The sequence below is a fragment of the Garra rufa genome, chromosome 1, assembly GCF_049309525.1.
Source record: "Garra rufa chromosome 1, GarRuf1.0, whole genome shotgun sequence".
Taxonomy (NCBI): Eukaryota; Metazoa; Chordata; class Actinopteri; order Cypriniformes; family Cyprinidae; genus Garra; species Garra rufa.
The window spans coordinates 49,898,209-49,923,892 of record NC_133361.1 but is presented as its reverse complement, the minus strand read 5'-3'; the positions used below and the strand labels follow the sequence as shown (position 1 = coordinate 49,923,892).

At 37.1% G+C, this 25,684-nt stretch overlaps 1 protein-coding gene across 1 annotated transcript; it reads left to right on the top strand.

Moving 5' to 3' along the window:
- Positions 1 to 1,283: 1,283 nt before the first annotated feature.
- Positions 1,284 to 25,461, top strand: scn4ab (sodium channel, voltage-gated, type IV, alpha, b). Its single transcript, XM_073842277.1, has 24 exons — positions 1,284 to 1,602; positions 1,717 to 1,835; positions 2,459 to 2,548; positions 4,057 to 4,185; positions 6,121 to 6,212; positions 6,344 to 6,601; positions 7,140 to 7,203; positions 7,386 to 7,527; positions 10,276 to 10,473; positions 10,553 to 10,763; positions 10,863 to 11,101; positions 11,205 to 11,378; positions 12,384 to 12,740; positions 13,639 to 13,989; positions 15,283 to 15,400; positions 15,480 to 15,634; positions 16,239 to 16,412; positions 17,852 to 17,974; positions 18,091 to 18,372; positions 18,454 to 18,507; positions 18,611 to 18,752; positions 18,836 to 18,936; positions 19,053 to 19,323; positions 21,133 to 25,461. The coding sequence occupies exons 1-24, from the start codon at positions 1,333 to 1,335 to the stop codon at positions 22,368 to 22,370; spliced, it is 5,352 nt and encodes a 1,783-aa protein (XP_073698378.1). The 5' UTR covers positions 1,284 to 1,332; the 3' UTR covers positions 22,371 to 25,461.
- The last annotated feature ends 223 nt before the right edge of the window (positions 25,462 to 25,684 follow it).

The window sequence follows — 25,684 nt, the reverse complement described above, 5'->3', positions numbered from 1 at the left end:
TGTTAAAAACTGTTGTGCTGCTTAATATTTTCTTTTTTCAGGATTTGTTTATGAATAGAAAGTTGAAAACAAAAGTAGTTTTAACTCATAGAAACTTTTATATGTGTGCAGAATTCAGAATTTAAAGAATTAGTTCACATCCAGAATAAATATTTTCTGATAATTTGAATCACCCCCGTGTCATCCAAGATGTTCATGACTTTCTTTCTTCAGCAGGGTTCCCGCGGGGTCTTAAAAAGTCTTAAAAAGTCTAAAATTTAAAAATCACAATTTAAGGCCTGAAAAAGTCTTAAATTTTCTGTTCTAGGTCTTAAATAATTTTACACAGGTCTTATTTTTATATATGTCCATGTAACGCTACATCTAATTCTCATTTAAATTCACTTTTTGTTGTTTCCGTGGTGTTGTAGTTCTTTATTTCACTATTCCAAATATAATTTGCTGAATTTAAACTACAAATGAGACCAACATGCAATAGCCAATCAGTATTCTGTCATTGGCGCGAGTCTCTCTCCGATTGTACCGCAGAAGTTAAATGGATTTAACTTTTTAGCTATGAGGAAGTGCAAGTTTAGCGATACTTAGCTTGAAAAAAAATGAATATAGGGCTTGGCTAAGGCCAGTTGCTAAAAACTGTAGATTTCTGTATCTGCTGATATGAAAAGTTCACTGTATATCGTAGTAATAAATTTAATTTATGACAGCCATGAAATTTTGTTTACTTTTTACATTAAACACATTAAATATTACATGTATGCATGTAATATAATATCTAATTCCATTACAGGTTTAGGTCTTAAATTTCATATAAGGTGGTATTAAAAAGGTCTTAAAAAGTCTTAAATTTCACTAGTTCATATCTGCAGAAACCCTGTTCAGTCAAAAAGAAATTAAGGTTTTTAAGGAAAACATTCCAGGATTTTTCTCCATATTGTGGACTTCACTGGGGATTAGCAGGTTGAAGGTCCAAATTGCAGATTCAATGCAGCTTTAAAGAGCTCTACACAATCCCAGCCAAGGAATAAGGGTCTTATCTCGCAAAATGATCGGTTTGAGGTCAACCTATTGATCCCCATTGAAGTCCACTATGTGGAGAAAAATCCTGGAGTGTTTTCCCTAAAAACCTCAAGAAAGACTTGAACATCTTGGAAGACATGGGGGTGAGTAAATTAGGACATTTTTATTCTGAAAGTGAACTAATCCTTGAAGCTGTGATGGTAAATGGTGTTTATAATATAAAATATAAATACATTCTCATCTTTTCTCTTTTCCTGCAGGACACAATTGAGAGACCCCGAAGTGGTGGGAGCCCTCCTTCAGCAGAATGTCAAGATGGCGAGTCTACTCCCTCCCACAGGCACCAATGTCTTCCGCCCCTTCACTTTGGAGTCGCTCGCCGAGATCGAGCGGCGGATGGCAGAAGAAGCCGCCGAGCAGGAGCAGCTGAAGCCCCAGAAGGTCGAGGTGGATGAGGAGAATCTGCCTAAACCCAGCAGTGATTTGGAAGCAGGAAAGGTCCTACCGTTTATCTATGGAGACCCTCCACCAAATCTCCTCAATGTTCCTCTGGAAGAGTTGGATCCATTCTACAAAGCACAAAAAGTCAGTGGCAAAAGTGAAATACCAAAGCCCTCATGTCAGTAAATATTTACAAATCTGGTTTATCAGAATTATGTTTATTCACTGGAGATTTTGTGTCCCGTTTTTGTTTTGCAGACGTTCATCGTGGTCACCAAAGGGAATACAATATTCAGATTCAATGCTGAACCTGCATGCTATGTTCTAAGTCCATTCAACCCTATTCGACGAGTTGCCATAAGAATACTTATACATTCATATCCTTCATATAACCCATGAAATAATAATTACATATAATATGTGACCCTGGACCACAAAACCAGTCTTGAGTAGCACAGGTATATTTATAGCAATAGCCAACGATATATTGTATTAGTCAAAATGATTAATTTTCTTTAATGCCAAAAATCATTAGGTTATTAAGTAAAGATCAGGTTCCATGAAGATATTTTGTACATTTCCTACTGTAAATATATTAAAACTTATTTTTTGATTACTAATATGCATTGCTAAGGACTTAATTTAAACAACTTTAAAGGCGATTTTCTTAATATCTAGATTTTTTTTGCACCCTCAGATTTCAAATTTTCAAATAGTTGTATCAGCCAAATATTAAACCAAAAAAAAAAAAAACGTATTTATTCAACTTTCAGATGACCTTTGAATCTCAATGTCAAAAAATTTACCCTTATGATGGTTTTGCGGTCCAGGGTCACATATTATTTTATTTATGTATGTCAACATATATAACAATGTTATCCATCTGTTATTTGATTTCAATATATGATATAAGTTGACATCTTACATTTGTGTAATGGTTTGACTTCTTGCTTTAGAGCCACAAATCATCACTTTTAAATTTTCCTTTACTTCACAACAAATTATTTAGCATGTTCATCATGGTAACTATCTTGTCAAACTGCGTGTTCATGACGATGGGTGACCCTCCAGCATGGAGCAAAATAGTAGAGTAAGATATCCATATCTCTTGCACCATATCTCTAAAATCTATCATAGCATTCTTCAAATACTCAACCCCACCAATGAGAACTGCTCTATCTATCTATCTTTCTACAGTGGTGTTAAAAAGTGTTGGCCCCCTTCCTGATTTTTTATTTTCTTGCATGTTTGTCACGCTTTAATGTTTCAGATCATCAAACTAATTTAAATATTAATCAAAGATAACACAAGTAAGCAAAACATGCAGTTTTTGAATGAAGTTTTTTATTATGAAGGGAAAACAACATCCAAACCCACATGGCCCTGTATGAAAAAGTGTTTGCCCCCTAAACTTAATAACCTTAGCAGCAACAACTGCAATCAAGCGTTTGCGATAACTTGCAATGAGTCTGTTACAGCACTGTGCAGGAATTTTGGCCCACTCATCTTGGCAAAATTGTTGTAATTTAGCCCCATTTGAGGGTTTTCGAGCATGAACCGCCTTTTTAAGGTCATGCCACAGCATCTCAATAGGATTCAGGTCAGGACCTTGACTAAGTCTCGAAAGTCTTCATTTTGTTTTTCTTCAGCCATTCAGAGGTGGATTTGCTGGTGTGTTTTGGATCATTGTCCTGCTGCAGAACCCAAGTTCGCTTCAGCTTGAGGTCACGAACAGATGGCCGGACATTGTCCTTTAGGATTTTTTGGTAGACAGCAGATTTCATGGTTCCATTGATCACAGCAAGTCTTCCAGGTCCAGAAGCAGCAAAACAGCCCCAGACCATCACACTGCCACCACCATATTTAACTGTTGGTATGATGTTCTTTTTCTGAAATGATGTGTTACTTTTACGCCAGATGTAATGGGACACACACCTTCCAAAAAGTTCAACTTTTGTCTCGTCAGTCCACAGGGTATTTTCCTAAAAGTCGTGGGGATCATCAAGATGTGTTCTGTCAAAACTGAGATGAGCCTTTATGTTCTTTTTGCTCAGCAGCGGTTTTCGTCTTGGAACACTGCCATGCAGGCCATTTTTGCCCAGTCTCTTTCTTATGGTGGAGTCATGAACACTGACCTTTACTGAGGCAAGAGAGGCCTGCAGTTCTTTACATGTTGTTGTGGGGTCTTTTGTGACCTCTTGGATGAGTCATCGCTGTGCTCTTAAGAAAATTTTGGTCGGCCGGCCACTCCCGGGAAGGTTCACCACTGTTCCATGTTTTCGCCAAACACTTTTTCACACAGGGCCATGTGGGTTTGGATTGTTTTTTTTTCATTCATAAAAAAACCCTTCATTTAAAAACTGCATGTTGTGTTTACTTGTGTTATCTTTGATAAATATTTAAATTTGTTTGATATTCTGAAACATTAAAGTGTGACAAGCATGCAAAAAAATTAAAAATCATTAAGGGGGCCAACACTTTTTCACACCACTGTATCTATCTATCTATCTATCTAGCAACAAAGTAACCAAAGTAACCTTCCCAGTTAACCTGCTCAGTTCCCAAAGTAACCTGCTCAATTTTTTTTGTACATTTTAGGTACGTTTTTACTGGCATCTACACCTTTGAGGCCCTTGTAAAGGTACTGTCCAGAGGCTTCTGCGTTGGTGATTTCACATTCCTGCGAGATCCGTGGAATTGGCTGGATTTTATGGTCATCAGCATGGCGTAAATATGACCTTAAATGACTATAACCTGAATGTAAAATCAGCGGTTAAAAAAGCCAGTGCAAACATTTGTTATGGCTCTAAAACAGCTAAATGAAGTTCTTAACAATGCATATTACTAATAAGAAATTAGGTTTTGATATATTTACAGTAGGACATTTACAAAATATATGCATGGAACATGATCTTTACTTAATATCCTTATGATTTTGGGCTTAAAAGAAAAATCGATAATTTTGACCCATGCAATGTATTGTTGGCTATTGCTACAAATATACCCATGATACTTAAGATGGCTTTGTGGTCCAGGGTCACAAATGTACTGACGTCAGTGAAAAATGTGTAGATGTGATACATGTTAAACACAAAATGTTGCATTAAAAATACAATTGGCATTGTGGTTAAATGCAAATGGATTGTTCAGAGGAGGATTGGAATAGTTTACAGTTTTATTTTTAACTGCAGTTTCCGTAATCAGATCCAAATAGTTGGCGTAGTGTATGACTAATCAGTTTTTGCTCAGTCAGGGTATGTGGCGCAGGAGATAGGTGGGGTCTGGCAACCACATTAGACATGGAAGCATTGTGAAAATACCCACTCAGATGTGAGAGGTCAAAGGTCAGTTTGTTTACAGAATCAGCAAAAGCGTAACAAGTCTGCTCATAGGTCCTGGTCCTCTAAAGACGGTCCTCCTCAGCTTCTCCATACGTGTTCCCGAAGTCCACCCTCACCTCCCTTTACAATCACAGCCTGGCTGAATGAAAATGTTTATCCACTTGTAAAGCGAGATCACTTACCAGGCCTATTTTTAGCAGCAAATCTCGGCTTTGCACTTCGGCCCTCCTCAGAACACTAAAAGGCTGTGATTTGATTGTAATTCTGATGAGGTACAAAGACTTTTGAGATCCCAAGTTGTACTGCATTACTACTGCATTCTCTAGTGTGTTTCCCCTTGATGTCTAGTCAAGTGATTCCTCAAAATATAGTCCAGGATGTTGGATATTTTAGCTTCCTAACTTAATTTTTGTTTGTCAATGCTTATTTCTCTAAATATTCTTTTATAGTATTTTAGTAAATGTCTCCTCTACTGCTTTTACATAAATTTGGTTGAAAAAAAGTTCACATGCCGTGATCCAGTTGCCCAACAGGCATCTCATTTGCTATTGGTCCATAGTATACACATAATGATGCCATTTGGCTTCTATGATCGACTGTTGCAGTCAAGCTAAATATAGTCTACGCTGATCATATCTCTTACCCCAGCAATTTCTACACTCCTCAGAAGACCATACTTGTGGAGGAAAAACAAAGTGACACTAGCACCATGCTGCGACTCTGCTTGAACTCTTATAAAAATATGGTTTAAGAAAGTTTACTTCAGTAAAAGAGATTGAACATGTTACTTAACATTGACTATTAATGATATAGTCCCTAATAATAATAAAAAACTAGATCATGTTTTCAGGTCATTTTACATTTTATTTTTACATAGCAAAGTGGTTATAATTAAGTGCGTGAGTTGTTTACATACTTTTTCATTAGTCTTCCTATTAAAACCATTATATTGTTCATTCAGACTAATTTGCGAATGCAAAGGCGGGATTAATCACATAAACCAATCACAGCCGATCATAACCAGTCATATCCAGTCACATCACAATGGAGTCATTGCCTCCACTTATGTGACTTTCCCCCATTCATTCTCAATTACCCCCTAATAAAGCTCACCGCATGCTTTAGGGGTCTGTTAAAACTCAATGGGCTTAGGAGAGGCGAGAGACGTGGACTCCTGCTGTCACTTGCTGGTGTCACTGTTGGACAGATTTACCTTAGAAAATGTAGTGATTCATATGCTTTTTTACATCATATTTTGTAATATCTGCATTGTTTTATTGTTGCATTAAGCAAGTAATAAGCCTTTTCACTTCATCCACAGGTACCTCACAGAGTTTGTGGACTTGGGGAATATATCTGCTCTGAGGACTTTCCGTGTTCTTCGGGCCCTTAAAACAATTACTGTAATTCCAGGTTAATACAGCTTGTCATTTCACATGGCAGAAAATATGAATGCTACTCACTTGAAGTAAAATTTCGCAGTAATGTTTTTTGTATAATTTGGGAATAGTTCAGCTGAGATTTTGTCTGATTGCAAATTTCAGGTCTCAAAACCATTGTTGGCGCCTTGATTCAGTCAGTGAAGAAATTGGCGGATGTCATGATCCTTACGGTCTTCTGTCTCAGCGTGTTTGCTCTCATTGGCCTGCAACTGTTCATGGGAAATTTGCGGCAAAAGTGCGTCCGGTCTTTAGACTGGAGCAGCAGTGATAACCTAACCATGCTCTTCAACCACACAGACATCAATGGCACTGAAACTGGCAACAGTACATTCAACTATCAGGAATATATTGAAAATCCAGGTGACTTTTTACATCAGTAATGCTGAAAGTCTCATGATGAAAACATGCCTCTAGGAACTTTTTTGCAAGACACAAAATACATACCAATGAGTACATATAACTGCAGTTTCCAACTTAAGCTTGCTCGGTAGCACGAGAGATCAAAAAAAGCTAAAACAGCATGCTTGCGATGGTGTTTTTATGTCACGTTCACTTTTGTTCATGCTATGGGGTAGGTTTAGGTGTAGTGCAGATGGTGCGTTTTTGTATGTCACTCAACGGACATTTCAAGTCTCAACAGCAGTGACATGAACAAAACCAACATCACATAAAACGTACCATATGTATGTTCATCAAAAACATTAACACTCTTTTAGCACCAGCCAGTAGACATTTCACATTGAATATGTCACAAAATGTACATGGTGGTCTTGCGAAAAAAGGTCCCAGAGGTATTCGTTTTCATTGTGAGACCATGTTGCAAAACAACTTTAACAATATAAGTGATCAGATTCTCCTGCAGTGGTACTGATTAGTGATTTTCATTCTTTTGCCATAGAAAACCACTACTTTGTACCTGGCCATATTGATCCATTAATTTGTGGGAACAGCTCTGATGCAGGGTATGTGATTCAAATGTAATATTTTCCTACTAAGTAATGCTCTAAATCAACTTTGAGTTGACATTGTGCATTACCGGCAAGTAGAAAATCCAATACTGAATGCTTTCAAAGAAGCAATTTTCAACAAACTCAAAACATATGTATTGTTGATTAAATTTCCTGTTTTCCATTGCTGTTCACAGGAGGTGCCCTGAGGGGTATGTATGCCTGAAAGCTGGCCGAAACCCAAATTATGGCTACACTAGTTATGACAACTTTGGGTGGGCTTTCTTAGCTCTTTTCCGGCTAATGACTCAAGACTTCTGGGAGAACTTGTTTCAGTTGGTGGGTATATGCATCTTGTAAAAGTCACATTGTTCTTCGCTTTCTTTCATGTGAGACAAATTGCTCAGTAAAAAAAAAAACTACAGTGAGGAAAAAGATTATTTGATCCCCTGCTGATTTTGTAAGTTTGCCCACTGACAAAGAAGTGATCAATCAATAATTTTCATCATAGGTTTATTTGAACTGTGAGAGACAGAATAACAACAAAAAATGCATTTCAAAAAAGTTATAGATTGATTTGCATTTTAATGAGTGAAATAAATATTTGACCCCTTTGCAAAACATGACTTAGTACTTGGTGGCAAAACCCTTGTTGGCAGTCACAGAGGTCAGACGTTTTGTAGTTGACCACCATGTTTTGTAGTTGCACACATCTCAGAAGGGATTTTGTCCTACTCCTCTTTGCAAAGTCATTTAGGTTTTGAGGCTGGCTTTTGGTGACTCGAACCTTCAATTCTCTGCAAAGATTTTTTATGGGATTAAGGTCTGGAGACCAGCTAGTCCACTCTTGGACCTTAATGTGTTTCTTCTTGAGCCACTCCTTTGTTGCCTTGGCCGTGTGTTTTGGGTCATAATCATGCTGGAATACCCATCCATGACCCATTTTCAATGCCCTGGCTGAGGGAAGGAAGTTTTCACCCAAGGTTTGATGGTACATGGCCCCGTCCATTGTCCATTTGATGTAGTGCAGTTGTCCTGTTCCCTTAGCAGAAAAAACATCCACCAAAGCATAATGTTTCCACCTCCATGTTTGATGGTGGGGATGGTGTTCTGGGGATCATAGGTAGCATTCCTCTTCCTCCAAACACGGCGAGTTGAGCTGATGGCAAAGAGCTTGATTTTGGTCTCATCTGACCACAACACTTTCAACCAGTTCTCCTCTGAATCATTCAGATGTTCATTGGCAAACTTTAGACAGGCCTGTACATGTCTTTTACAGCGTAGTGTGTTACCAATTGTTTTCTTGGTGACTATGGTCCCAACTGCCTTGAGATCATTGACAAGACATGTAGTTCTGGGCTGACAAGGTGAGATATTGCATGGAGCCCCAGACCGAGGGAGATTGACAGTTATTTTGTGTTTCTTTCATTTGCGAATAATCCCACCAACTGTTGTCACCTTCTCGCCAAGCTGCTTGGCGATGGTCTTGTAGTCCAGTCTTGTCCCTGACATCCTTGGACAGCTCATTGGTCTTGGCCATGGTGGAGAGTTTGGAATCCGATTGATTGATTGATTGATTGATTGATTGATTGATTGATTGATTGATTGATTGATTGCTTTTGTGGACAGGTGTCTTTTATATTGGTAACTAAGAGAGTGCTTCTAATCTCAGCTCTCCAAAATCTTGCTGATCAATAGGGGATCAAATACTTATTTCACTCCTTAAAATGCAAATTTTTGTTGTTATTCTGTCTCTCACTGTTCAAATAAACCTTCCATTAAAATGATAGACTGATCATTTCTTTGTCAGTGGGCAAACAAACAAAATCAGCAAGGTATGAAACATTTTTTTCCTTACTGTAAGATTGTCCGAAACTTTTAATTCATTTCAGCAAAAAACACAGCTTAAAGGGGACATGACATGAAAAATCAAAATTGCCTTGATCTTTTGGCATATAAGAGGTCTTTGTACCATTAAAACATCATACAAGTTTCATAGCTCAAAACATCCTCCTCATTATAAACAAAGCATTTATTTTATTAAGCCCCAAAAATGTCTTATTTGGATCTGAGGTGCAAGGTTACGTTACCTGGGCACAGTCATTTGCATAAACACTGTCTCCAGAGCAACACATCAACGAATAGTCTTCCCACCATACTGTAGGCCTGGCTCTCTGCAGTTCAGTCACTTAATGGCTTGACACTTGGTTACGTTGAATGCGAGTGTTTTGTCAAAAGCAAATAGAAAGTACAATCACTGACACTATTTGATGCTATACAGATGCACTTTCGCTTCCTGACACAGTTCACACGCTTAAATCTGTCGTCAATAGGACAAATGGAGTTAAAGAACGTTCGCTTTGATGCGTTTGGTTTAAACAGCTCGTTCGCGTCTTTATACAGATATCAGAAGGATCTCAGCGTAAGGAACAAGTGGATAGTTTATTTTTAGTGGCATCCCAGATTGTGTCAGAGGAATGTCTGTTTTGTGAACAAGGCGCAGTGTCATGGAGAGTTCACACCTTTGTTTAAAGATGAAGCAGTACTAGATCTGGCTGCAGCTGCATCACAAATGGTAAGTAATTGATTATGTTGTCGGCACACTCACATGCGATAGTGAGGGGGTGTTGGTACAGTTATCTATGCAGTGATGTTAGCCAATCTTAACACTGGCCAATTACTGAGAAGCCTTAAAGAACCCACCCATTAAAAACAGCTTGTTTTAGACACAGGGTCAGAATGAGGGTTGAAAATAATAAATTTTCAACATTTTTTTTTTGTGCAAAAACCTTTTTTAACATTATAAATAAATCTCTAGAAACATATTAAAATAAAATAAAAATCCATGTCATGACTCCTTTAACATAAAGAGAATGCTTGTTTTAGGCGTGTTACCGTTTAAATGTTTAGGGTCAGTGTTTTTATTATTCAAAAAGAACACAGTAAATAAAGAAGGAAATAAATGCTGTTCTTTTGGACCTTCCATTTAGCAAAGAATCTTGGGGGAAAAAGTGTAAGCAGCACAATAGTTTTCAATGCATTTGAGACTTGAATAAGAACATGAATGAAGTCTCTTGAATGTTTCAGACGCTCCGTGCAGCAGGGAAGACGTACATGATCTTCTTTGTAGTCATCATCTTCTTGGGTTCGTTCTACCTCATCAATCTGATTCTGGCTGTGGTGGCCATGGCGTATGCTGAACAGAATGAAGCCACCATCGCAGAAGCAAAAGAGAAGGAGGAAGAGTATGCAAAAATCCTGGAACAGCTCAGGAAACAAGCTGAGGTTTGTCATAATTTGTCATAGATCTATCCGTTTTGAATAATACTTATTGCTAGTTCTGATTTCATCTGCCATCAAGCAGCAGAAAAACAACATGGTGAATGGCAGCAAGACGTCATTGTCCAGCAAAAAGAAAGGTGAAGATGACCATCTGCAGAACGACTATGACGGGATCGCGTTGAAGCCCCTCTCAAATTCAAATGGATCCAAAGGCAGCATGAATTACTTGGAAGTCCCTGACTCACAGATGAGAAAACCGAGTGCAGTGAGTGCTACAGACAATGCCTTAGATGGTAAGTTCACATTTGCCTGTAATTAGCGAGTTCCACAACAATTAAAGAAATAATTTCAATTTTTTTGTGTTTTGTGTGTTAAAATATTTTAATCAATAGAGCTGGAGGATATTCAAAGGCCGTGTCCTCCCTGCTGGTACAAGTTCGCTGACATATTCCTGAAATGGAATTGCTGCATGCCATGGGTGAAATTCAAGGAGATTATCTACTTAATTGTAATGGACCCTTTTGTGGATCTGGGCATTACCATCTGCATTGTGCTCAACACTGTGTTCATGGCTATGGAGCATTATCCTATGACTGCAAGTTTCGAAAACATGTTGGCAGTGGGAAACCTGGTACTTAGATCTACCTATCAATGTTAACTTGCATGTATATTAAAAACATACATATTATACTATAGAGCTGTTTTGCCAGCATACGAAATCCTTTTTCCTGCAGGTTTTCACAGGTATCTTCACAGCAGAGATGGTGCTAAAACTTATTGCCATGGACCCATATTATTACTTCCAAGTTGGCTGGAACATTTTTGACAGCATCATTGTGACCATGAGTCTGGTGGAGTTGGGCTTAGCCGATGTTCAGGGTTTGTCTGTGCTGAGGTCCTTCCGTTTGGTAGGTAAAATTTAATCTACATTTTCACCCCAAAATAAAAATTCTGATATCACTTCCTCGCCGTTGATCCAAACACACAACACTTTCTTCTGCAGACGAAGAAAAGAGATACTGGAGGTGAATGGGGATCAATGGCTGTCAAGCCCAAAAAAGGACAAAAACCTAAAAACTGTCTAAATGATTCATGAATATTCAAAGCCTTTAAAGCCATATGATAAAAAAGCTTAAGTTAAATCATTTTTCACTATTAAATTTCATTTGACAGCAGTGGTCACTATTCATATTCATTTTCTATAAATAATTGCCTTTTCATTGGAAGAAAGACTGTCACGCCGGTTTAAAAATAAATGATAAGTATAGAAATGAATACTTTTATGTAGCGAGGATTCTTTATATTGATCAATAATGATGATAAAGACATTTATAATGTTACCAAAGATTTCTATTTCAGATAAATGCTGTTCTTCTGAACTTTCTATTCGTCACAGAAACCTGAAAAAATTATACTCAGCTGTTTTCAACATAATAATAAGCAGCACATCAGAATATATGAATGATTTCTGAAGGACCATGTCTAAATTACATTTTAAAATATATTCAAATAGAAAACTTTAAATTTTAAATGGTACAAATATTTCAAAATTGTCATGTTTTTGCTGTACTTTGGATCAAATAAATGCAGGCCTCTTTAAAAACATAAAAAAATCTTACAGTTATTAAGTTATATATAGTTATATAACTGTTAAAAATAATAAAAAAAATAATAAAATAAAATTCTCTGTAACATTATAAATGTCTTTACTTACACTTTTGATCAATTTAACATGTTCTTGCTGAATTAAAATATTTATTTCTTTTTAAAAAACTGCCGACCCCATACTTGAAACTGTAATGAGTGAAAATGTTGTGTTTGCATTGTAATAAGGAAGTACATTTTATATTCAAAAAGTGTTGAAATGTTCAGGACTAAACATTTTATTAAAATCATCACTCTTTTGGTTGCAGATGCGTGTGTTCAAGCTGGCAAAATCTTGGCCGACCCTAAACATGCTGATAAAGATCATCGGTAATTCTGTGGGTGCTCTTGGGAACTTGACCCTTGTCCTGGCCATTATTGTCTTCATCTTTGCTGTGGTGGGGATGCAGCTTTTCGGAAAAAGCTACAGGGACTGTGTGTGTAAGATTTCTGAAAGTTGCGAGCTCCCTCGGTGGCACATGACAGATTTCTTTCACGCGTTCCTCATCATCTTTCGCATTCTATGTGGGGAATGGATCGAAACAATGTGGGACTGCATGGAAGTGGCTGGCCAAGGCATGTGCATCGTCGTCTTCATGATGGTCATGGTTATAGGAAACCTAGTGGTGAGTGCATTTCAATGTTTTCATTGATAGATAGAAAGATAGACAAAAAATTATCCCTTTCAAAAGTTTACATACACTTGATTCTTAATACTGTGTTGTTACCTGAATGATCCACAGCTGTATCTTTTTATTTGTTTAGTGATAGTTGTTTACGAGTCCCTTGTTTGTCCTGAACAGTTCAACAGGTCACACAATCTTTTTGGTTTTTCAGCATTTTTGTGTATTTGAACACTTTCCAACATTGACTGTATGATTTTGAGATTTTGAGGACAACTAAGGGACTCGTAAGCAACTATTACAGAAGGTTCAAACACTCGCTGATGCTTCAGAAGCAAACACAATGCATTGAGAGCTGGGGGTGAAAACTTTTGAACAGAATGAAGATGTGTACCTTTTTCTTATTTTGCCTAAATATCTTTTTTTTTTTTCATTTAGTACTGCCCTTCAGAAGCTCCAGAAGATACTTACATGTTTTCCAAAAGACAAAATAAGTGAAATTTACCCTGATCTTCAAATTCAAAAAGTTTTCAACCCCCGGTTCTTAATGCATCGTGTTTCCTTCCTAGTTTTCAATAGTTTTGGGTTCAAATACACAAAAATGCTGAAAAAACAAAGAATTTGTGGGACCTGAAGGATTTTTTTGCAGGAGAGCAGACAGTTCAGGACAAACAAGGCACTTACAACATGCATTTTGCATGATCCCTCTTATTTTCATAAAGTCATTATAATGTTGTATGTAAACTTTTGCCCTCGACTGTAGATAAATAGAAACTGAAATACTATTTTCGTACTATTCCATTCTTGAATGACCACCAATCCCCATTCTCACCTGACAATTTTAGTACGTCATTGTATTTCATTTTTGAATTGAATGTTTTTTCTCGTTCTCGTCCTGAAGGTTTTGAACCTCTTCCTGGCTTTGCTGCTCAGCTCCTTCAGCGGAGACAACCTGTCAGCATCTGATGAAGATGGGGAGATGAACAATCTGCAGATTGCCGTTGCTAGAATCACAAGAGGCATTGACTGGGTAAAGGCCTTCGCTATCGGGCATATGAGACAATGTCTGGGCCTGAAGCCAAAGGAAGAGGGTGTGAAAGCAATCGAAGAAAGCAATTCTAAAATGGCCACCATGAATTCCAGTCTGTCCGTTATCAAAGTGCCTATAGCCAACGGTGAATCGGATGATGACGATGATGGCAACAGCTCTTCTGAGGATGAAGACAAAGAGGACGTTGATAAAAATACTAAAGTGAGTTTTTTTCAGGGCAAAATTCTGATAGTTGTGTTCACACAAATGCAAAGCCGGTTGCCAGAGTATCACTGACATCCGTCAATCATCGCCTCTTGACACCTAGACTTGTGTCTTAAATACTGTGACACCTGCAAAGTCCATCTGGAGCCCCACGGGTCATCTTGTTTAGAGAGTATGTCTAAGGAATGGCAGAAAACATGTGACACGGTGACGGGGCGTGGGAAAGAGCACTAGCATGATTAGTTACCTTACTGCTAACTGACCAGCACCCCGCCCATTTAAAGCATGTCAGTGCCATTAACCCCTACTGCACTGTATCTCAATTCTCTGTAAAATATACATCTTTCCAGTTTAGGTCATACATTTTATTTCATTTTTTATTTGTAGAAGCACACTGGCCCTAATTCATTAGGCAACTGTTAGTTGGCATGCCTCTGGATCAGGTAACACAGTTCATATGTCATGCCCCCATGTGTCGCACAGCACCGCATTTCACATCTAGCTATGTGTCAGAGAGAGGAAACATGAGCGCAGATTTGTACTTAAGTCTTGTGTGAACAATCAAATAAGATCTGAATTGAAATTTGATCATTTACAGCTAAAAAGATGATCTAATCTTTGCTTTTTTAATAATTGCGGGACTCGTTTTTTAAAGAAAACCCCAGGTTTTATGACTTGTATGGCTTAATATAACATATGTATCTTACTAAAATATTTAGTAGAAAACCCATGAAAGATTTATGTTATTTAAAATATCCACATTGTTTTAAGGGTCAAGGGGTCAACATGTTTACATCCTGTCACGATGGAATCTAGCGTTTTTTTGTCTCTGCCGTTTGTAAGCTCTTTAGGAAGTTGTATTTGTCCACAGACATCTTCCTCTTCCTCTTCTTATCGCTAGGAATGCAGTGATGACTTACATTGCTTCTCCTGTTGCCCTTTGACTGAAAGCTACAACCAAAAGCAGCACAATGTGGTTATCATATCAGTATTTTATTTTCAGAGATGCTTTGCGGTAAAAAATAGCAACAGGTAGCCAGTCGCTCACCGAGTGCAACCGTTTCACGTCATCAAAAATAATGGCGCCCCCATAGTCCAAAATATGGATTAAACGATGTGGATTTTTTAAATAACGCAAATCTTTCATGGGTTTTCCACTACATGTTTCAGTAAGAGACATCATTTATGTTCACACAACACCTTTCATTCCACTGACTTCCATTCATACACATGTAAATGCAAGAGATAAGGAACACAAACTTGGCCTAATTTTGCTGCGTTCCTGTACAGAGCAGAGATGGAGATGAATCATCAACCTGCAGCACAGTGGACAAACCTCCTGAGATAGTGGATCTGGAAGAAGAGGAAGAAGAGGACTCCACCATCCCTGAGGACTGCTACACCGAAAGTGAGATATGAACGAATCACTGTGTGTAGTATTGTATTATATTCTTCTTATTAATGTTTTTGTTTGTCTGCGTTTCCAGACTGCATCAGGCGATGTCCTTGCTTGGAGCTTGACGTTACCGAAGGTAAAGGAAAGATATGGTGGAATTTCCGTAAAACCTGCTACGCCATTGTGGAGCACAGCTATTTTGAAACCTTCATCATCTTCATGATCCTCCTCAGCAGTGGCGCTTTAGTAAGTCCTTTGATTTTGTTTATTAGGGGTGGGCAATATACTAGAAGACTCGATCAACCAGTAGAAATTTGTCAATTGGTAGAGATTTTGGATTGTGGTTACTGTGCTACGTAGTCCGCAAAATCTCTCACTGCTCTTGATTAAATCACTTTTCTAACTTTAATAAGAAGAAACATATATTACATTTACACAACAAAGAATATACAGTGTTTTTGATTTGATTATTTTATACAATGTATGTAACATTTCTTACTTATTTGTTCTGCTGTAGGTTTTTTCCCTCCTGTAATTAGTTGTTTTTTTAATCACTTACTGTTTACTGTATTGTCTTCAGTGAGCTTGAGTTTTTTGTGTTTGTTTGTAGGCTAATATTAGCTTTTTGTGATATTGGCACTGGTGACAAGAATTTTATGGTTTCAAAAATGTTCCTATCATAAAGAACGTATTTACAGCAAACATAACTGTATTGTGATATATATGTTTACCGTAAAATAAAATGACTCATTCCGGGATATAAGATTTTGGTCATATCGCCCACCCCTTCTATTAATATTTATTTAACCACCAGAAACCTCGTTTTTCTTATGTTTGTTTCTTTTTTTAGGCATTTGAGGACATTTACATTGAACAACGAAGAATGATTAAAATCATCCTTGAATATGCAGATCAGGTCTTCACTTATGTGTTTGTCATTGAGATGCTTCTGAAATGGGTAGCCTATGGCTACAAGGTCTATTTCACGAACGCATGGTGTTGGCTGGACTTTCTCATCGTTGATGTAAGTATTAGTTCATCCCAAAGTACATATAAAACTGAAACTATTTTTTCCTAAGAAACTTCATTCATCTGTGATCCTTAAGACAAATTTGACCCACACTGAACAGCCATTAAAGGGGTCATCAGATGCCCATTTTCCACAAGTTTTATATGATTCTTTAAGGTCTACCTAAAACGTCTATAACATACTTTGGTTATAACTTCTCAGTGGTAGTGTAAAACAACACCCTTTTTACCTGGTCAAAAACAGCTCTTTAAATGCTAATGAGCTACTGCTCACCCCACACTCTCTTCCATTCTTGTGTTAAAGTCACAGTTTTTATTCATGCAGTTATAACCACTCAATAATAATTTAAAATGCATGTGTAAATGACTTATTAGTCATTAACAAACACATTAAACCCTCTACAAAGACAACGTAGTGCAGGACTCAACTGTGGGACGCATATGCAACTATTAAAGAAGGTTCAAATGCTCACTGATGCTCCAGAAGGAAATCCAATGCATTATGAGCTGGGGGTGAAAACATTTTGAATTTGAAGATTAGGGTAAATTTAACTTATTTTGTCTTCTGGGAAACATGTACATACCTTCGGTAGCTTCTGAATGACAGTACTAAATAGAAAAATATGATATTTAGGCAAAATAAGAAAAATGTACACATCTTTATTCTGTTCAGAAGTGTACACCCCTGGCTCTTAATGCATTGTGTTTCCTCTTGGAGCATCAGTGAGCGTTCAAAGCTTCTGTAATAGTTGCATATGAGTCCCTCAGTTGTCCTTTGTGTGAAAAGATGGATCTCAAAATCATAGTCATTGTTGGAAAGGGTTCAAATACACAAAATTGCTAAAAAACCAAAGAATTTGTGGGACCTAGAGGATTTTTCTGAAGAACAGCAGGGCAGTTAAATGGTTCAGGACAAACAAGGGACTATCAACAACTGTTAACTATTATTTTTTTGTTGATTAACTATCAACAAAAAGCACAGCTGTGGATCATTCAGGTAACTACACAGTATTAAGAATCAAGTGTATGTAAACTTTTGAACGGGGTCATTTTTATCAATTCAACTATAATTTTTTCTTGTGGACTATATGTAAATATACTTTATAAGAAATATCTTATTCAGGTCAATACTAAATAAAAAATAACATGCATTTTGTATGATCCCTCTTATTTTGGTAAAATAGTTAACATTTAGCAGATTCTGCAAGGTGTATGTAAACTTTTGACTTCAACCGTATTTTATAACAGCTTCTGCATTATTATGATATTGCCAATCAAAAAATGGATCAGGTCATTTTTAACCCATTCCTGATAAATAATATGGATTTCAAATGCAACAGAATGGCTACTGTTTCGAAGGATGGCTTTAAGATGTATTATGGATGAAAAATAACCAGCAAAATACTTAAAGTATTTCAATGAAAATTTCTGCAGGTGTCCTTGATCAGTTTAACGGCAAACATCTTAGGCTACTCTGAACTAGGGGCCATTAAGTCTCTCAGGACTTTGAGAGCGCTGAGACCTCTTCGTGCGCTCTCCAGGTTTGAAGGAATGAGGGTGAGTTTGCTGCTGTCCATGCTCACCTTGACATCATTTATTTATTAGCAAATCCCTAATATTACTTAATTTTGTTTCTTTTTAACAATTTAATATTATTTGATCTATATGCACAGGTGGTGGTGAACGCTTTGGTAGGGGCCATTCCATCCATCTTCAATGTTCTCTTGGTCTGCCTAATCTTTTGGCTCATCTTCAGCATCATGGGAGTCAACCTTTTTGCTGGAAAGTTCTACTTCTGCTTCAACTCAACATCCGAAGAAATGTTCCCTATCAGTGAAGTCAACAATAAGAGTGATTGCCTTGCGCTCATGGAGTTTGATCCAAATGTACGATGGAAAAATATGAAGGTTAACTTTGATAACGTAGGCATGGGATACCTCTCCTTACTGCAAGTGGTGAGCACTCTATAAACTAAGCACTATGGTAAATATGTTAAAAATCAGATACATCAAAATATGTTTTCATTTGGTTTCCAGGCAACATTCAAAGGATGGATGGACATCATGTACAGTGCTGTGGATTCTCGTGGAGTAATGTTGATTTCATCCTTTCACTAAGATCTTATGTGCAGCATTGTTCTCCTGTAATACATGTGTTACATGTATTAACATTACATTTTAATTTTCTTTGTAGGTTGAAAGCCAGCCGGACTACGAGGAAAACCTTTACATGTACATCTACTTTGTCATCTTCATCATTTTTGGCTCTTTCTTCACCCTCAATCTATTCATCGGTGTCATTATTGACAATTTCAACCAGCAAAAGGCAAAGATAAGTGACGGCACTTGGTCTTCTGGATCTGTAGAAACACTAAAACGTCTCCTGCCATGGAATAATTGTCTCTGCGTTTATACTTAGGAGGAACTGACATCTTCATGACAGAGGAGCAGAAAAAATACTACAATGCCATGAAGAAACTTGGCTCCAAAAAGCCACAGAAACCAATTCCAAGGCCTACGGTAATATATATAGTCTTTTTCTCAGATTAACCATCAAAATGAATAGACTTGAATCTGACAACGTACTAACGGCACCTTCTTCTCCTCGGGATGTTTTTGTCTCCTGATGTTTGAAGAACTGCTTCCAAGGTTTGGTATTTGACCTGGTCACCCAACAGTTCTTTGATATCTTCATTATGGTGATGATCTGCCTGAACATGGTGACCATGATGGCGGAGACAGATGACCAGAGTGAAGACATGGAAAATATTCTGATGTATATCAACTTGGTCTTCATCGTGCTCTTCACCGGGGAGTGCATTCTCAAGATCACCGCCCTGCGCTATCACTACTTTTCCGTTGGGTGGAACATTTTTGATTTCGTGGTGGTCATTCTTTCAGTCTTAGGTAAGTCTGCTTTATCGATTGTAATCATTAATTAAACATCAAGTCGAAAAACAACGGGTCAATGGCAGGATGCTCGTTTTCTGGTTCCATGTATTTAAAATCCAAATAAAATGAATGCTTCATGGCTTCTTTCACTATGCCATTCTATTATGAACTTGTTTTTCTGAATCAAAATGAATTTTGATGTTTTTGTTATTTGTTTGTTTATTTTTAACAGTCAGAGAAATGTTATAGTGATATAACTGTCATGATATAAAAAAAATAAATTAATTCAAATAATTGAAATAACTTTTTATTGTTTTTCTTACAAAAATAGGAATACTTTAACAAAACTGCTTAATATTTGGAAAAACATTTGTGTGCTAGTCATGTGATGCAAAGAAAAAAATAAACAGAAAAATTATATCATATGAATACACTTATGTAAACACATATTTGAAAATGTCTAAATAATTTTTTTTATATATAAAAATGTATACATCATCTGAAAGGTGAATCAATTGTTGCTTTCCATTGATGTATGGTTTGTTAGGATATGACAGTATAATTGAGATATTACTATTTGAAAATCTGGAATCTGAGGGTGCAAATAAATCAAAATATTGAGAAAATCGCTTTAAAAGTTGTCCAAGTGAAGTATATATATATAGATAGACATTACTATATCAAAATTAAGTTTTCAAATATTTACGGTAGGAAATTTACAAAATGTCTTCATGGAACATGATCTTTCCTTAGTATCCCAATGATTTTTGGCATAAAAGAAAATCAATAATTTTAACCCATACAATGTATTTTTGGCTATTGCTACAAATATACCCGTGCTACTTAAGACTGGTTTTGTGGTCCAGGGTCACATTTTAGGGTGTAAGGAAAATACACTTACGAGCATGTTTTTCTGAATCGATCTATTTTTCTAGAAATAGATCTAGTTCTAGTTCTATTTTTTTTTTTTTATAATTTTTTGTCAGCCATAAAGAGAAAGTAATTGTGATACAGCTGTCCTGAAATTACAAAGAAAGAAAAAATATTACAAGAATTAAAATGTTTGAAAAAAAATTTTGAAGTTAATATGACAATCTTTTACTATTTGTCTTACAGAAAAGAAATACTGAATCATAACTGACTGCTTATTAATATTTGGAAAAACATTTGTTTGCTAGTCCTGTAATGCAAAAAATGTATAGCGTTGTGACAATGACATATTGATACACTGACACATTTTTAGGGTGTAGGGAAAATACACTTAATTACTTTAAAGTAATTAAATTAAAGTAATATAATACAGTCAATCATTTTTACTTGATTTTAGAGTCATTAAAGGAATAGTTCACCCAAAAATTCTGTCATTACTTACTCACTCTCATGTCATTCCAAACACGCAAGACCTTTGTTCATCTTTAGAACATGAATTAAGATATTTCTGATGAAATCCGAGAGCTTTCTGACCCTGCATAGATTGAATAGAGTCACACAAGAAGTATTCTTGTAGCTTCAAAACATTGTCACATGACATTAACAATGTCCTTACTACCTTTCTTGGCCTTGAGTATGTCAATTGTGTTGCTGTCTATGCAGGGTCAGAAAGCTCTCAATTTTTATTTAAAATACCTTACTTTGTGCTCTGAAGATGAACGAAGGTCTTACAGGTTTGGAACTAATTTTTGGGTGAACTGACCCTAACTTGTTGAAACTGGCGTAAAAATTTATCAGAATCATATAAACACCGATATGAATGTTACAGACAAGACTTTCTATCATATATCATTGCTCGTAATATTTCCTTGTTGATTCTTTGTCGTCTCACAGGTATGTTCCTGGCAGATCTCATCGAGAAGTACTTCGTGTCACCTACGCTCTTTCGCGTCATCCGACTGGCCAGAATCGGCCGCGTCCTGCGGCTCATCCGTGGCGCCAAAGGAATCCGGACGTTACTGTTTGCGTTAATGATGTCCCTTCCTGCCCTCTTCAACATCGGCTTGCTTCTATTCCTAATCATGTTTATTTTCTCCATATTCGGCATGTCCAACTTTGGCTACGTGAAAAAGGAAGTAGGCATCGATGACATGTTTAATTTCGAGACCTTCGGGAACAGCATCATATGCTTGTTTATGATCACAACCTCCGCCGGCTGGGATGGATTGCTGGCACCTATACTCAACAGCCCACCAGACTGCGACCCGGATGTGGAGAACCCGGGATCGAACGTTCGAGGAAACTGCGGGAGCGCCGCCGTAGGCATCGTCTTCTTCTGCAGCTACATTGTCATGTCTTTCCTCGTTGTGGTCAACATGTACATAGCCATTATTCTGGAAAACTTCAACGTAGCGACGGAAGAAAGCGGCGATCCCTTATGCGAGGATGATTTTGAGATGTTCTATGAAACCTGGGAGAAATTCGACCCCACCGCTTCTCAGTTCATTGCTTACGGTAGGCTGTCCGAATTCTGCGACACGCTAAAAGACCCTTTGAGAATCCCCAAACCGAACACGCTCAAGCTGATCACAATGGACCTTCCCATGGTCCCTGGTGATAAGATCCACTGTCTAGATATTCTCCTGGCCCTCACTACACAGGTGCTGGGAGATTCTGACCAGATGGATGCCATGAAAGCAACTATGGAGGAGAAGTTCATGGCCAACAATCCTTCGAAGGCTTCGTACGAGCCCATCACCAGCACTCTCAAACGGAAACAGGAAGAAGTGGCCGCCTCAACCATTCAAAAAGCCTACCGCAAGCACGTCCTCAAACGCGGCCTCAAACAAGCCTCATACATGTACAGAGAGAAGACGGACACAAAGAGACGAGGTGAAGAAGCTCCAGAAAAAGTGGGAATGATAGCTCAGAAAATGAGGTGTCTGTATGGAAATCAAGCCATTGAGGATGACCAACCTTCAGGTTTCCCGAGCTCTCAACGTGGGAAGCCACAGCATGGGTTTAAGTGTCCCCTGGTGAAGGTTCAGAGCGACGTGGTCTTGCACTCAGCCCCTTTTCCCGTTCCTGACTCCTCGACTGCTGCGGAAAACTTGAAGGAGTCCATTGTGTAGCAGGTTCAAGCTATGGTGTATACTCAACCTTTGGAAAGCCCAGCAGTACTGAGCCCCTTCTGGTGACTGTTTGTTCAGAGTTATACTTCAGTACCTAAAACAGCCAGTACGAAAGAAATTCAGAGTCAGTATGGTGAAGATTGATTGAGTTCTAATCAATATTACTGAGCATTCAATGGCTCCTCTCAAGACTGCTTGTCTAATGGCACTGGAAGTGTTTGGGCTCTTAGTGCAGATATCAATGATTTTCATGCACAGAACCTGAACCATGACAAAAAAAATGTTAAAAATGGAAATTATTTCTAATCATTCATAACTCATTTAGAGGAATAACACGAAGGAAAACCCTTACCTGGCAAATCCTAACATAATCCTGAATTACAGATTATTTTGATAGTATTTAACTTTATTGCATTTAACATTTGAGATTTAGAAATATGGTTAACTTTACTGATTTTTTATAGTCCGATGTGACTGTAGCTTTTTAAAATAAACACTTTTCCACTAAATAAAATTAACACTGGTAAGCAGTACATAATTAAGCATATCAGTCTTAATAGTTCACTTTAAAAACATGTAATATTATGTACATTTGTCTTTATAAAATATTGACTATTAATTTGGTTTTTGACTCAGAATCTCTAGTTGGCCCAAAGACTAATATACCACTCTGAGATTAGACCATAAAACACTTAGGCCTGGTTTCACAGACAGGGCTTAGACTAAGCCAGGATTAGGCCACAGTTCAATTAGGATATTTAAAGGGGTCATCGGGTGCAAAACTAACTTTTTGATGTTGTTTGAACATTAATGTGTGTTGGCAGTTTGTGTACACAACCACCCTACAATGATGAAAATCCACCCAGTGGTATTTTTTAATCTTTAAAAGTAATATCCCCTTTTTAAAACCAGTTCATTCTCAGCTTCTTGTTGTTGTGACAAAATACAGTTGATCGACATGAGCGTCTTACCTTAGCCCCGGCCTCACCGAGCTGAAAGAGTCCGAATACGATCCCCATTGTGTGACTCAGGTGCAGAACAAGACTCTAATTGAGCGATTGAGATGTTCTGTTGTTGGATGAAATAATGAACATAGCAGTCATCATTTACTCCCGACATCTGAGCCGCTGAAGACGCAAGGGTTTAACATTACTTTCGTTTTTAAATGGAAAGCGCAGATCCCGATCTACATAAGCATCTGTCTTTGTGCGAATCGTTCCTGATGCAGCTTCACCCACAGCAGAAGTGAGTATAAGGGTTTTTATGCATCTTTGCAAATGGCCTTTCTTAATAATGTGCTTGTTGGCAAGTTTCACCAATAAACACGGCTAAATGTGGCTAAAGTCAACATAATCCCGGAGAGGGGTGGGCGAGCAGAGCCTGTGGCATTTAAAGGGGCCATGTCTAAAATGAGCTGAAATTTTGCAGAGCTGATTTTGACAAGGTAAAAGTGTGGGGTTTTTTCACACTACTATTGAGAATTTTTAATCAAAGTATATTATAGACTTTTCATTAAGACCCTAAAGAATCATATGAACTTCGATGACCCCTTTAAGTGATTATTATGAACATGCTTAGAAAAAAACATTACTGGTGTGCATCTTAAGACAAAACTAAAGGCACTGATATAATTTAAGATCATTCAGTGCAAGTTTCTTTCAGTTGAAACAGCTCAGGACTAGGCTGAATCCCTGTCTGTGAACTGGAGTCTTTCAAACAGTTAGCTACCCAGCTGAACATATTGTAAATATGGATTCTGTAATGTTTAAATGGCCCAATGAGCCTTTCGGATGTACTTGCAAATTGATTATTGCAAGTCTGTGAAATCTTTGGTTTTATGTAGATTGTTTTTTTTTTATTTTTACTTTAAGATATCACTTATTATAAGGCAGATATGCAGTTGTGTCCTGGATGTCAGATTGTTCAGTGACAATGGATATGATGATGCAATATTCTGTAAATGAAACTACGCAAAGGATAGCTTGAACAGGATATTGTATGTGGGAAAAACGACATGTAAGAACGTCAGGGTCAGACGTCAAAAAACTAGCCAGTTTACACTTTAAAAAATAAAGGTTCTCTATTGGTATCGATGGTTCTATTAAAAACTTTGAACATCAATGAAATCTTTCAAATGCAGAAAAGGCTCTGAATAGTAGAAAAGATTCTTTAAAAAAAATTCAAAATGGTTCTTTTTAAGAACAGTTCACTGAAAGGTTCTTTGGGGAACCAAAATGATTCTTCTATGGCATCTCCACAAAAACACCCATTTGGAGCCTTACTTTTAAGAGTGTAATAAGCATTGTGTGGAGACTGTGAATGATGTTCTGTGGACACAGTTCTCATGTCTGCTGTAATACCTCCAAAGAGTCAGACTCAACAAGACTGACCTAATGTGACAGTTAGCATCCCTATCTTGTTTTACTGTACCTATATTCATTCAATTCATAAATGTATTGCCATTTTAATCAACATTTTTGGCTGACAGTTTTTAGGACGTTTTTTCATCTGCTTGTTGTTTTGCAACGTAATTTTATTTTATTTTTTATTAAATTGGTGAAACATTTTGTACCTTAGGATACATTTAATTGGATTAAACATGCACTGAATAGCGATGCTAAGCCCTCCCTATTAAAAGTGCTGATACACCTAAACTTTTATTTTTGCTATTCTTTCACTTTTATTACATTTCTTTGTGGAATGCAAACCAACGGTGAGGGTGGTGTGCAGTTTGTTCAGTATTTGCTTTTCAGAAAACATTTTCATTGACCTTTTTTAATTAAACTGTACTAGACAAATTAATAATAACATTAATCAAAATCCATTTTAATGTTATGCAATGATCATTTAATTTACTAATTAAATCACAATTCAGCAAATTGTGACATTTCAATCATTTTTAGATGTCTTTTAATGTGCTTACCATTACTAACACTCTGTTCAGTGTACTGAATGTATTGACACCTCACAGTATGTCACTTGCTGAATGCATGTAATAGCTCTTGTAATATTTTTGAAGTACTGAAGCATTTGTATTTTATTGTATATTCTTTCTCTGTTTACATGACTGAAATAAACTTTTGTTTTTTGAGTCTTTGTTCTAATAGTGTTTAATGCAGGTAAGAGATGAAGAAGTAGAATGAACTGAATATTTTTAAAAAGGCAGCTATATTTTAAAGGATTAGTTCACTTCCAGAATAAAAATTTGCTTATAATTTACTCGCCCCTATGTCATCCAAGATATTCATCTCTTTCTTTCTTCAGTCGAAAAGAAATTAAAGTTCCAGAATTTTTCTCCATATGGTAGACTCCAA

Coding starts and splice junctions, on each gene's coding strand:
- scn4ab (XM_073842277.1), top strand. CDS start 1,333: ATGGCGAGTCTACTCCCTCCCACAGGCACCAATGTCTTCCGCCCCTTC. Junction 2,549..4,056: donor GCATGGAGCAAAATAGTAGA/GTAAGATATCCA, acceptor TGTACATTTTAG/GTACGTTTTTACTGGCATCT. Junction 15,635..16,238: donor TCCTCAGCAGTGGCGCTTTA/GTAAGTCCTTTG, acceptor TTCTTTTTTTAG/GCATTTGAGGACATTTACAT.